The 13488-nt window shown below is 45.7% G+C and overlaps 1 protein-coding gene across 1 annotated transcript in view; it reads left to right on the top strand.

The window, feature by feature from the left end:
- Window positions 1-9995, top strand: part of LOC126163055 (uncharacterized) — a 28584-nt gene extending 18589 nt beyond the window's left edge. The window contains exon 3 of the mRNA XM_049919954.1: window positions 9314-9995. Within this exon, the coding sequence (XP_049775911.1) occupies window positions 9314-9360 (47 nt within the window). The 3' untranslated portion in view covers window positions 9361-9995. The remainder of the gene's footprint in view (window positions 1-9313) is intronic.
- The last annotated feature ends 3493 nt before the right edge of the window (window positions 9996-13488 follow it).

Below are 13488 nucleotides of genomic sequence, written 5' to 3'. Positions count from 1 at the left end.
AACTCGATACAACTTGTGGCTGACTTATATTCTTCAGGCGACTACTATTCATGGGCAGATATGGCTTGTCGATCAGTTGGGATCTAGGCACACAGAATATAGGTTATCGGCCGATGGAGACACCACACGAATGTTGTTTTTGTTGTTGTGGTCTTCAGTCCTGACACTGGTTTCATGCAGCTCTCCATGCTACTCTATCCTGTGCAAGCTGCTTCATCTCCCAGTACGTACTGCAGCCTACATCTTTCTGAATCTGCTTAGTGTATTCATCTCTTGGTCTCCCTCTACGATTTTTATCCTCCACGCTGCCCTCCAATACTAAATTGGTGATCCCTTGATGCCTCAGAACGTGTCCTACCAACCGATCCCTTCTTCTAGTCAAGTTGTACCACAAACTCCTCTTCTCCCCAATTCTATTCAATACCTCCTCATTAGTTATGTGATCTACCCATCTAATCTTCAGCATTTTTCAGTAGCACCACATTTCGAAAGCTTCTATTCTCTTCCTGTCTAAACCACTTATCGTCCACGTTTCACTTCCATACATGGCTACACTCCATACAAATACTTTCAGAAAAAGACTTCCTGACACTTAAATCTATACTCGATGTTAACAAATTTCTCTTCGTCAGAAACGCTTTCCTTGCAATTGCCAGTCTACATTTTATATACTCTCTGCTTCGACCATCATCAGTTATTTTGCTCCCCAAATAGCAAAACTACTTTACTACTTTAAGTGTCTCATTTCCTAATTTAGTTTCCTCGGCATCACCCGAGTTAACTCGACTACATTTCATTATCCTCGTTTTGATTTTGCTGATGTTCATCTTATATCTTCCTTTCAAGACACTGTATATTCCGTTCAACTACTCTTCTAAGTCCTTTGCTGTCTCTGACAGAATTACAATGTCATCGGCAAACCTTAAAGTTTTTATTTCTTCTCCATGGATTTTAATACCTACTCCGAATTTTTCATTTGTTTCCTTTACTGCTTGCTCAATATACAGATTGAATAACATCGGGGATAGGCTACAACCCTGTCTCACTCCCTTCTCAACCACTGCTTCCCTTTCATGTCCCTCGACTCTTATAACTGCCATCTGGTTTCTGTACAAATTGTAAATAGCCTTTCGCTCCCTATATTGTACACCTGCCCCCTTAGAATGTGAAAGAGGGTATTCCAGTTAACATTGTCAAAAGCTTTCTCTAAGTCTACAAATGCTAGAAATGTAGTTTGCCTTCTCTTAATTTAGCTTCTAAGATAAGCCGTAGGGTCAGTACTGCCTCACGTATTTCAATATTTCTACGGAATCCAAACTGATAATCCCCAAGGTCGGCTTCTACCAGCTGTTCCATTCGTCTGTAAAGAATTCGCGTTAGTATTTTGCAGCCGTAACTTACTAAACTGATAGTTCGGTAATTTTCATATTTGTCAACACCTGCTTTCTTTGGTATTGGAATTATTATATTCTTCTTGAAGTCTGAGGGTATTTCCCCCGTCTCATACATTTTGCTCACCAGATTATAGAGTTTTGTCAGGACTGGCTCTCCCAAGGCTGTCAGTAGTTCTGATGGAATGTTGTCTACTCCAAGGATCAAATAATTATCTGCGTATAACTGCTGTCTCACAATAACAGCTTAGATCTGCATTAATAAGTTTGCTTGACTGCACAGAAATTGGCGAATATTATGATTCTTGAGTAAAAATCTCCACTTTCTATGAGTACTTACTTTGCGAAGAATAAATGAATTGTTATTTGCGAAAGAATGCCTTCAGTCCTCTATCCAGACTGCAGTCCACTCGTAGGACATCACTACAGTTGAACAGACTAAAAGATGAATAGTCGAACTAAAAATCACTTTCAACAAAAACAAATTCACAGCACTGCATTTCGTCGTTATACATGTAGTCAGCAGCCACTTAGAATCTCTAACTAGCCTTCAAGAATAACTGCAACATTTTATTTGCACGATACAGAGATCACATGATCACAAACAGATCGGGACATAACTTTGTTTTTAACGTTTTCATAGTGTCAGTGTGCGCCGGCAAGGTTATGTACTCTTTGGCGACTGCGTAATTCACGCTGTTATCGACCAGCATCTCAGTTCACCGATCGTTTTACCAGCAGCGGCGCTCCGTGGAGGTGGAGACACAGCTTCAAAGCGATGCCTTCGCCAGTCTGCTCCGTGCAGTTGGGGCATCAGTTCGTTGTGTCCACGGACCCCTGTTTAGCGCCTGTGCCACGAAACACTATGAAATCTTCACTCGAGAAACGTAATGTGATAAAAATTTTGTTCGAAACTGAACAAATGACTTGCAGACATCCAACAATTGACTGTGACAGCTTACTGGGACAGTGTTCTATAGTCTTCGCGAGTTTCGCTGTGGCTGAAGGCATTTGAGGCAGGATGGGAAGAGGTGGCCGACGAACCCTGCGCTGGACGGCCGTCAGCCAGCACAACCGACTACAGTTTGGCGCGGTTGTGCAATCTGATAAATACCGACCGCCAGTTGAGTGTCCAGATGATTGCAGGAAGTCTCAACATTCCGAAAACTGTTGTACAGGGACTGGTGACAGACAAATTACACATGAATAAGTAGTGTGCCAAGGCAGTTCAGAGCTTTTCACGGACGATCTGAGGAATCACCGGGTGATTGTTGCGATTAAATTTCTCGAATGCGTGGTAATGGAACTTCTGTCTTGGTCAGTGGCATTACCGGGGATGAAACTTGGTGTTTCGAGCACGAGCCAGAAACAAAACGTCAAAGCTGCGAGTGGCACACCTCTGGATCCCCAGTACTTTGTAAAAAGCAAGAACGAGCAAGTCGAAAGTGAAGACGATGTTGAATGCCTTTTCGACGCCAAACGTGTGGCCCACACATAGTTCATTCCTCAAGGCCATATCTTGAACATTGCATATTACGTTGATGTGCTGGAAAAAATTAAGATCTTCCGAGTGAGAAATTAAATTGTCACTACCTGGGAGCTCCACAATGACAACGCTCCAAGCCACAGCACTCTTTGCATCCCTGAGTACCTGGCGAAGCACAGTATGGCAACGCTGACGCAACCCGTCTATACGATATAGACATAGCTCTGGCCCACTTCTTTCTCTTCCCAAGGACACAGAATGTCCTGAAAGGAATCCGTTTTGGATTCACTGAAGCCGCCTAAGGCGCTGTGACTAGAGCCTTCGGCGAGGTCCCCGTTGAAGCCTTCCACGACGCGTACAATGATTGGCAAAGGCGCTCGAAAAATTGTGTAGCTGCCGAAAGGAACTATTTTGAAGAGCATTAAACGTTTGTAACGGTTTCTACAATAAATCTATTGGTTAATAAATAGCGTAACTTTCTGGGCACACCCCGTATCAATTCATGGAAAATGCCCCCTTGCCCAGACAGAAGTTGCCCTCTCCGCTATGTGAATTCCCATCATGATGTGCCTACACCGAGTGATCTCAGGGTGAGGCAATTTAAGAGGTCCGATACAAGCGGTCCCTCACAAACTGAAACTGAAATTCATTGGGCCACACGACAGCCCGCACTATTCCACGGTCTAGTGCCGTCGTTCGCGGACCCTTCCTGTCGATATACGAGCAGAGGACAGAAGATGGCATCGACTGCTCAAGCTTAAGCGCTGCATTTGTCTCTGTACAATCCTGGCAGAGTTGATTTCCCCGAGTCTGCACACTCCGGTCGACATCGATCTGACGCACAGCAGACCGTCGATCACGTCGCATTTTTCTGCGGAGACGGCCTGACGTACGTTCGTCAAACTCTTTTGGTCCTCTACTGCGGCTATTTATGCGTGTGGAAACGTTGTCTCTGACACACTGTACTCGTACTTTCACCCTGCACATCCTCACGTAATAAAATGATATTCTTGAGTAATTTTCGAAAAGCTACGACTTTCGCTGATTATCATCCCACCGTCAAAGTCGGTTAACTCGTGCTCACATGTTCAGTACGTTCACATCTTTAAAACACTCTACACACGCTCCATACTCCGCATCTACGCGTAACATTCAGGTTACGTACAGAGCACATCTTCCAGAATTTGTACTACTTATTTTATGATTAAAGAAAATATACACAGATCAAAACAGGGTTGCATCACCTCGGTTCCGTGAGTTCCGGATCCTGTACAGAAAATTGGAATAGAGATCAACATAAACATCATTTCCGCACTTTTTATTGCTCATGAAAACTACACATTGCATGTTGTACAACCATACAGCGACACCTTCAGAGGTGCTGGTCCACATTGCTGTAAACACTGGTACCTCTAATACCCAGTAGCACGTCCTCTTGCATTGATACATGCCTGTATTCGTCGTAGCATACTATCCACAAGGTCACGAAGGCACTGTTGGTCCAGATTGTCCCATTCCTCAACGGCGATTCGGCGTAGATCCCTCAGAGTGGTTGGTGAGTCACGTAGGCGATAAACAGCCCTTTTCAATCTATCCCACGCATCTTCGATAGCGTTCGTGTCCGGAGAACATGCTGGCCACTCTAGTCGAGCGCTGTCGTTATCCTGAAGGAAGTCATTTACAAGACGTGCACGAAGGGGGCGTAAATTGTCGTCCTTGAAAACGAATGCCTCGCCAATATGCTGCCGATACCGTTGCACTGTCGGTCGGAGGATGGCATTCACGTATCATACAGCCGTTACGGCGCCTTCCATGACCAGCAGCGGCTTACGTCGGCCACACATAATGCCACCCCAAAACAGCAGGTAACCTCCACCTTGCTGCACTCGCTGGACAGTGTGTCTAAGCCGTTCAGCCTGACTGGGCTGCCTCCAAACACGTCTCCGATGACTGTCTGCGACACTCACCGGTGAAGAGAACGTGATGCCAATCGTGAGCGGTCCATTCGGCGTGTTGTTGGGCCCATCTGCACCGCGCTGCATGGTGTCGTGGTTGCAAAGATAGACCTCGCCATGGACGTCGAGAGTGAAGTTGCGCATCATGCAGCCTATTGCGCACCGTTTGAGTCGTAACACGACGTCCTGTGGCTGCACTAAAAGCAGTATTCAACATGGTGGCGTTGCTGTTAGGGTTCCTCTGAACCATAATCCGCTGGTAGCGGTCATCCTCTGCAGTAGTAGCCCTTGGGCGGCCTGAGTGAGGCATTTCATCGACAGTTCCTGTCTCTCTGCATCTCCTCCATGTCCGAACAACATCGCTTCGGTTCACTCAGAGACGTCTGGACTCTTCCCTTCTTGAGAGCCCTTCCTGGCACAAAGTAACAATGCGGACGCGATCGAATCGCGGTATTGACCGTCGAGGCATAGTTAAACTACAGACAACACGAACCATGTACCTCCTTCCTGGTGGAAAGACTGGAACTGATCGTCTATCGGACCCCCTCTATCTAATAGGCGCTGCTCATGCATGGTTATTTACATCTTTGGGCGGGTTTAGTGACATCTCTGAAGAGTCAAAGGGACTGTGTCTGTGATACAATATCCACAGTCTACGTCTATCTTCAAGAGTCCTGGGAAGCAGGGTGATGCAAAACTTTCCTTGATGTGTATATACACTCCTGGAAATGGGAAAAAGAACACATTGACACCGGTGTGTCAGACCCACCATACTTGCTCCGGACACTGCGAGAGGGCTGTACAAGCAATGATCACACGCACGGCACAGCGGACACACCAGGAACCGCGGTGTTGGCCGTCGAATGGCGCTAGCTGCGCAGCATTTGTGCACCGCCGCCGTCAGTGTCAGCCAGTTTGCCGTGGCATACGGAGCTCCATCGTAGTCTTTAACACTGGTAGCATGCCGCGACAGCGTGGACGTGAACCGTATGTGCAGTTGACGGACTTTGAGCGAGGGCGTATAGTGGGCATGCGGGAGGCCGGGTGGACGTACCGCCGAATTGCTCAACACGTGGGGCGTGAGGTCTCCACAGTACATCGATGTTGTCGCCAGTGGTCGGCAGAAGGTGCACGTGCTCGTCGACCTGGGACCGGACCGCAGCGACGCACGGATGCACGCCAAGACCGTAGGATCCTACGCAGTGCCGTAGGGGACCGCACCGCCACTTCCCAGCAAATTAGGGACACTGTTGCTCCTGGAGTATCGGCGAGGACCATTCGCAACCGTCTCCATGAAGCTGGGCTACGGTCCCGCACACCGTTAGGCCGTCTTCCGCTCACGCCCCAACATCGTGCAGCCCGCCTCCAGTGGTGTCGCGACAGGCGTGAATGGAGGGACGAATGGAGACGTGTCGTCTTCAGCGATGAGAGTCACTTCTGCCTTGGTGCCAATGATGGTCGTATGCGTGTTTGGCGCCGTGCAGGTGAGCGCCACAATCAGGACTGCATACGACCGAGGCACACAGGGCCAACACCCGGCATCATGGTGTGGGGAGCGATCTCCTACACTGGCCGTACACCACTGGTGATCGTCGAGGGGACACTGACTAGTGCACGGTACATCCAAACCGTCATCGAACCCATCGTTCTACCATTCCTAGACCGGCAAGGGAACTTGCTGTTCCAACAGGACAATGCACGTCCGCATGTATCCCGTGCCACCCAACGTGCTCTAGAAGGTGTAAGTCAACTAAACTACCCTGGCCAGCAAGATCTCCGGATCTGTCCCCCATTGAGCATGTTTGGGACTGGATGAAGCGTCGTCTCACGCGGTCTGCACGTCCAGCACGAACGCTGGTCCAACTGAGGCGCCAGGTGGAAATGGCATGGCAAGCCGTTCCACAGGACTACATCCAGCATCTCTACGATCGTCTCCATGGGAGAATAGCAGCCTGCATTGCTGCGAAAGGTGGATATACACTGTACTAGTGCCGACATTGAGCATGCTCTGTTGCCTGTGTCTATGTGCCTGTGGTTCTGTCAGTGTGATCATGTGATGTATCTGACCCCAGGAATGTGTCAATAAAGTTTCCCCTTCCTGGGACAATGAATTCACGGTGTTCTTATTTCAATTTCCAGGAGTGTATTTGTAGCTGAATCAAAAAGAGCGAAATATCAGTTCGTGCAGCATATGTTAACTTGCAACAAAACGAATCTGAATGAAAATGTGCGGCATAATGTGCTACTTTCTTCAAATCCTTTCTGCTTTGACACTTGCTAGAAGCGCGTCTAGAATGAATCATTTCACTTGCCACAGATTCGTGCTATTAGGATTAAAAGAGTAATAGGTTTCTACATGCGATGCCGCTACATCTTGGCCATTCCTCTTAAGTTTCGGAGGTTTTCCACCTGTGGTTGATAGAAATGGATAACTGGTGACTGGAGGGTGGGAGAAGAAGGGGAGGCCACTGATGTGGAGTAAAATCTGCCAAGGTTCTGATATAAAAAAAATATTTGAGGAGCCAGAAAACCATTCTATTTCTTTATCATTCTGCACTAGAAAGCGGCTAGTATGAAGTGAGATTGAAAGGATAATTGAGAGAAAATCAAATTACGATTCACTACAAAATTGATCACATTACCGCAGTGCAATGATTGTCCCTATTATCACTGTAATCTTTCCCAACACCAATGCCTCACAGGCAAGACATTTTACTCGTTGTTAAGTTAAGACGCCATCAGGAAGAAGAGTAGAAGTATGTGACTGGAGATGTGTGGGACAAGTCAAAACATTCAGGGGAATTAGAATCCAGTGACCTTTCATTCTGTATAGTTCTACACTCCTGGAAATTGAAATAAGAACACCGTGAATTCATTGTCCCAGGAAGGGGAAACTTTATTGACACATTCCTGGGGTCAGATACATCACATGATCACACTGACAGAACCACAGGCACATAGACACAGGCAACAGAGCATGCTCAATGTCGGCACTAGTACAGTGTATATCCACCTTTCGCAGCAATGCAGGCTGCTATTCTCCCATGGAGACGATCGTAGAGATGCTGGATGTAGTCCTGTGGAACGGCTTGCCATGCCATTTCCACCTGGCGCCTCAGTTGGACCAGCGTTCGTGCTGGACGTGCAGACCGCGTGAGACGACGCTTCATCCAGTCCCAAACATGCTCAATGGGGGACAGATCCGGAGATCTTGCTGGCCAGGGTAGTTGACTTACACCTTCTAGAGCACGTTGGGTGGCACGGGATACATGCGGACGTGCATTGTCCTGTTGGAACAGCAAGTTCCCTTGCCGGACTAGGAATGGTAGAACGATGGGTTCGATGACGGCTTGGATGTACCGTGCACTATTCAGTGTCCCCTCGACGATCACCAGTGGTGTACGGTCAGTGTAGGAGATCGCTCCCCACACCATGATGCCGGGTGTTGGCCCTGTGTGCCTCGGTCGTATGCAGTCCTGATTGTGGCGCTCACCTGCACGGCGCCAAACACGCATACGACCATCATTGGCACCAAGGCAGAAGCGACTCTCATCGCTGAAGACGACACGTCTCCATTCGTCCCTCCATTCACGCCTGTCGCGTCACCACTGGAGGCGGGCTGCACGATGTTGGGGCGTGAGCGGAAGACGGCCTAACGGTGTGCGGGACCGTAGCCCAGCTTCATGGAGACGGTTGCGAATGGTCCTCGCCGATACCCCAGGAGCAACAGTGTCCCTAATTTGCTGGGAAGTGGCGGTGCGGTCCCCTACGGCACTGCGTAGGATCCTACGGTCTTGGCGTGCATCCGTGCGTCGCTGCGGTCCGGTCCCAGGTCGACGGGCACGTGCACCTTCCGCCGACCACTGGCGACAACATCGATGTACTGTGGAGACCTCACGCCCCAAGTGTTGAGCAATTCGGCGGTACGTCCACCCGGCCTCCCGCATGCCCACTATACGCCCTCGCTCAAAGTCCGTCAACTGCACATACGGTTCACGTCCACGCTGTCGCGGCATGCTACCAGCGTTAAAGACTGCGATGGAGCTCCGTATGCCACGGCAAACTGGCTGACACTGACGGCGGCGGTGCACAAATACTGCGCAGCTAGCGCCATTCGACGGCCAACACCGCTGTTCCTGGTGTGTCCGCTGTGCCGTGCGTGTGATCATTGCTTGTACAGCCCTCTCGCAGTGTCCGGAGCAAGTATGGTGGGTCTGACACACCGGTGTCAATGTGTTCTTTTTTCCATTTCCAGGAGTGTATTTCCTACCGCACTCTTAAAATTGCGTTGGACTAGATTTAATATGTGGTATAGTGTCTATAAATCTCAGAAAAATATGATAACGAATTCTGAAAGGAATCCGCAACCAGATCCTCTCCCGAGGAGCTGGTCTGTAATGGACCTTTTTAGACTAGATGTAAACTCCACGAAACGAATAAAAGTAGATATTATGTAATGCGCGTGACTGTCTTTGTTGCAGGCGTGACCATCCTCTACCTGGGCACATGCCAGCTGAGGAGGAAGTAAACCCCGTCTGAAGGAGCGTTGGATCTAGCTGGATCTGGCTGAAGTTGGCTTCTGCAGTCGTCTGTCTGTGCTACATCTTCTCCGCCTTCTCCGCTTGCGCAGCTGATTCAACTCAATGTTCATTTAAGATGATACGAACTGCAACACGAAAACTACAAAGTTGCTTTTTGACAACCAAGCCGTCCACTGTGGCCGAGCGGTTCTAGGCGCTTCAGTCCGGAACCGCGCTGCTGCTACGGTCGCAGTTTCGAATCCTGCATCGGGCATGGATGTGTGTGATGTCCTTAGGTTAGTTAGGTTTAAGTAGTTCTAAATCTAGGGGACTGATGACCTCAGATGTTAAGTCCCATAGTGCTTAGAGCCATATGACCATTTGACAACCAAAAATCAATTCTGAAATGAACAGTTTCGTGGCATGTTTCACTATATAATAAGAAAAATGGTACCCCAACTAAAGTAAGAGATATTTTTTAAAAAATAACGAAAAATGAATAACAGTAATAAGAAGTAGTAGGTACAATTTTCGTAAGTTGTTCACTCGTAATACTGAAGTTATTTCATCATTATATTTTACTGAAGAATGATCGCCGTAAGTGATGCGTTTGTTCCTATTTTTGTTAATAAATATTTTCCACCACTTTGCAGTGAGAATTTATTTTCTGCTTTACACAAACTTTTGATGAATTGATACTTATTCATTTATCTATGTTTTTGGTTCCATACGATCGTGATACCATGTGTAGACCTGTTAACCCTTTTTCATATACACCAACTCCTACTCCTTTCCTGACAAGTGAGTGACGTTGTACGGGATGTGAAGGGAAGTATATTAATGTGATGAAATTCTGGACAGGCAATCTAATTTATTGTCCTCTTTCATAAACGAGCAAGCTACGCATCTTTGTATTGCAACGGTTCAGTAAATATCCTAGTACAACAGACTTTCTTCCATCTTAGACCTGAAATTTACAAGCCATGCCGTAAATCACGAAATTAAGCCTCATCCCCGTAGAAACGTGAATAATTTTGCGCGAATACCCACAGTAACATCGGCGCCCGGTTACTCCTTGAAACCAACACCTGGTTTGAAGATGCATAAAACACATTATTAAGTCCAAAGAGACGATGTTACTTCTCCTGGCTATTCGCTGACGCTATTAACTACAGAGGTTTCAGCACACATATCAATAACTGAGCTTGGTATGACAACAGTGGAGTTGTCAGAGGAGCGTGTCCATGTAGCTATTTAATATGCATCAACATTATATCACCATCATGCAACCAAAACAAATCGCATGTATCTAACTTCTTGTTACTGCAAAATGTTTAGAATGCATGATATATAACTCTATAGTCTACTGTATGTTTATTCTGTGGTTGTTTAACCGGTTATAAACTTCCAAAATACACTGGAGTTATTACAGGACAACATATATGATAGTATAAGAGATAAATAGCCTTTCGTGTAGCTCTGTAAAGGTAAAAGTTTTCAAACGCGCTCGTCATGTGTGATCATCTGTACGGATTTCAGTACATTGTACACTATTTCAGTTTGTTTTTCTGTGTCAACTGTCTACGTTAAATGTGATGCCTTATATTGCGAATTCTGCATTGACATCCGTCTGTTTTACTAAATGGCTTTTTCCTTATATCTGAAAACTTTATAATCACTATCTGTTCTCCTTAAAACCTCTTCCCCTGTTAGGAACGCGTTTTGACCTCCTTAATATCATTTTTGTATACAACTGATTCAGCAGAAATTACAAAACTTGTTATGGCCTACAAACTAAATACGAATAACTTCCATGGTTTTTCGCCTACGGTCAATTTCACAAATTACTTGCTTGTATCGATCTGCTGTTCACACATCATGAAATACTCTTCAAGCGAGATGGCACTGCGGTTCTCGCTGGTCTTTTATTTGGCAGAAGTGGGCTCAAATCCTTGTCCGACAGTCATGATTTAGAGCCTGCAGTTCTACTGAATCGTATGTGACGTCCATTGCACTGTTCTGTCTCTGTTTTATAAGAGCTCGTGGATCGTCATTAAGGATCTTACAAGAAGTCTGGTAGGTGGGCCAGGTACTGATGAACTTCAGCAACTGAATTCCTCTAAGACACAGAACCACCCTCCACTAACTAGTTTGTAAAATTTGTGCACAGCGGAATCTAAACGCGAATGTCAAATGATTTGTCCCCGTGTAGTGAAACTGAAGTTGACATAATGTATTAGTTAGTTAATTGTTCCATGAATCATTTCGCACCATAAATCGTAATGATGTGGAACGAGTCGTTTTACATTCACATCGCAAACTGTAAACATGGGTACAAGGTGTACATTTTTAGGTTTTTTTTCTTAAAAAAATTACAGGCTGATATGACTTAGTAATTCCTACCCATCAAATTTTACACATGATAACAATAGAAAGTCTTCTACGGAATAGAAATTACCAAGGAGAAACTTTTTCAGTTTGTTTTCAAATTTTACTTTGCTATGTGTCAGATATTTTGTATCTACATCTACATCTACATTTATACTCCGCAAGCCACCCAACGGTGCGGCGGAGGGCACTTTACGTGCCACTGTCATTACCTCCCTTTCCTGTTCCAGTCGCGTATGGTTCGCGGGATAAACGACTGTCTGAAAGCCTCCGTGCGCACTCTAATCTCTCTAATTTTACATTCGTGATCTCCTCGGGAGGTATAAGTAGGGGGAAGCAATATATTCGATACCTCATCCAGAAACGCATCCTCTCGAAACCTGGCGAGCAAGCTACTCCGCGATGCAGAGCGCCTCTCTTGGAGAGTCTGCCACTTAAGTTTGGGTAAGGGTAAGTGGTAAAACAATTTTGTTGCTACATTGTGCACCTCTTTTTGTGGGGAAGACAACGTTAATATAGAGTAACGGATCTCATTTTTCCTCCTAATATTGTAATTATGTACATCATTGTTCCTCTTGAACTGTAGTGGATAATTTACAAAAAACTTCATGAGGGAATAAACATGTTGTGAAGCAGTAGTCAGGATGCACAACTCATTAAACAGATGTCTACAAGAAGATAGTAGGTGCGCACCACACATTATTCTTACAGCACTTTTCTGAGCACCGAAGACTTTCTTTCTTAATGATGAGTTACCCCAGAACATTATTCCGTGTGAAATTATTGAACGAAAACATGCAAAATACGTCAGTTTTGCCCATCCCCAAGATCTGCAAAATTGTAACCACAAATTTAGCTGAACTAAGTTGTTTCGGGAGCCCCAAAATGTGCTTTTTTCCAGTTTAAATCCTCCTCAATATGGATGCAAGACGTCTTCCTCAGGGTGTATTGCTAACAATTGAAGAATGCTCTAATTTCAGTATGAGAAGTTGGTAATGCATGAATATGATTAAATTTTGTGTGCGTTACTTTTTTAGCATACGGTTGTGATTATTCTTTTGAACTGTTCGTCCCTATACTTTCTACTATATTTAAAAAATTATCATGAAATGTATTTGCCTCCAGTCACTCCAGTAGTGACGTTATCCTGTTCTGCGGGTGGATGTCCTGTCTCGTTTCGTTACATTCTATATAGCTTAAAGTCTGTTGTCGGATTTACTGATTTTACTGATTTCTGACATTACTTGCATGTTCCTTGATTTATTCCAATACACTACTATTACCCCCCTCCCCCCGTCCATAAATAAACGAAATTAATAACGTGATCAAAGGAAAGCTGTCCATTTGAGCAACAAATGGCATTCAGTATCACGACATATTTATTTCCAAAAGACGTGAATAACATGCAGCACACATCAACATACCACATCGATTACATTCATGCTTGTGTTTCATAAAATGAACTGTACTAACATACAGTTGACAAAGATGAACACAGGATGAGGGGCAAAACTGACTCTAAGTCTGACTTTAACACCGAAACGCGATCTGACTGTTGATAGTGTGACTGACAGTGGTTGTGAACTGAAACTGAAAACTACTACAATCTGCTTATACCGGACAGCGACTGCTGCTGCTATAAGTGCCGGCTGCAGTGGTGAAATTCACTGTAAAGATTCCTAATGCCGGTGCTGCGAAAAGCTCACCACATTCTCGTAAAAATCTCGAATATGGTGACCAGTACCCCT

Source organism: Schistocerca cancellata, chromosome 1 (genome assembly GCF_023864275.1).
Source record: "Schistocerca cancellata isolate TAMUIC-IGC-003103 chromosome 1, iqSchCanc2.1, whole genome shotgun sequence".
Classification (NCBI taxonomy): domain Eukaryota; kingdom Metazoa; phylum Arthropoda; class Insecta; order Orthoptera; family Acrididae; genus Schistocerca; species Schistocerca cancellata.
The sequence above is the reverse complement of the archived record's forward strand: the minus strand, read 5'-3'. Positions and strand labels throughout refer to the sequence as shown.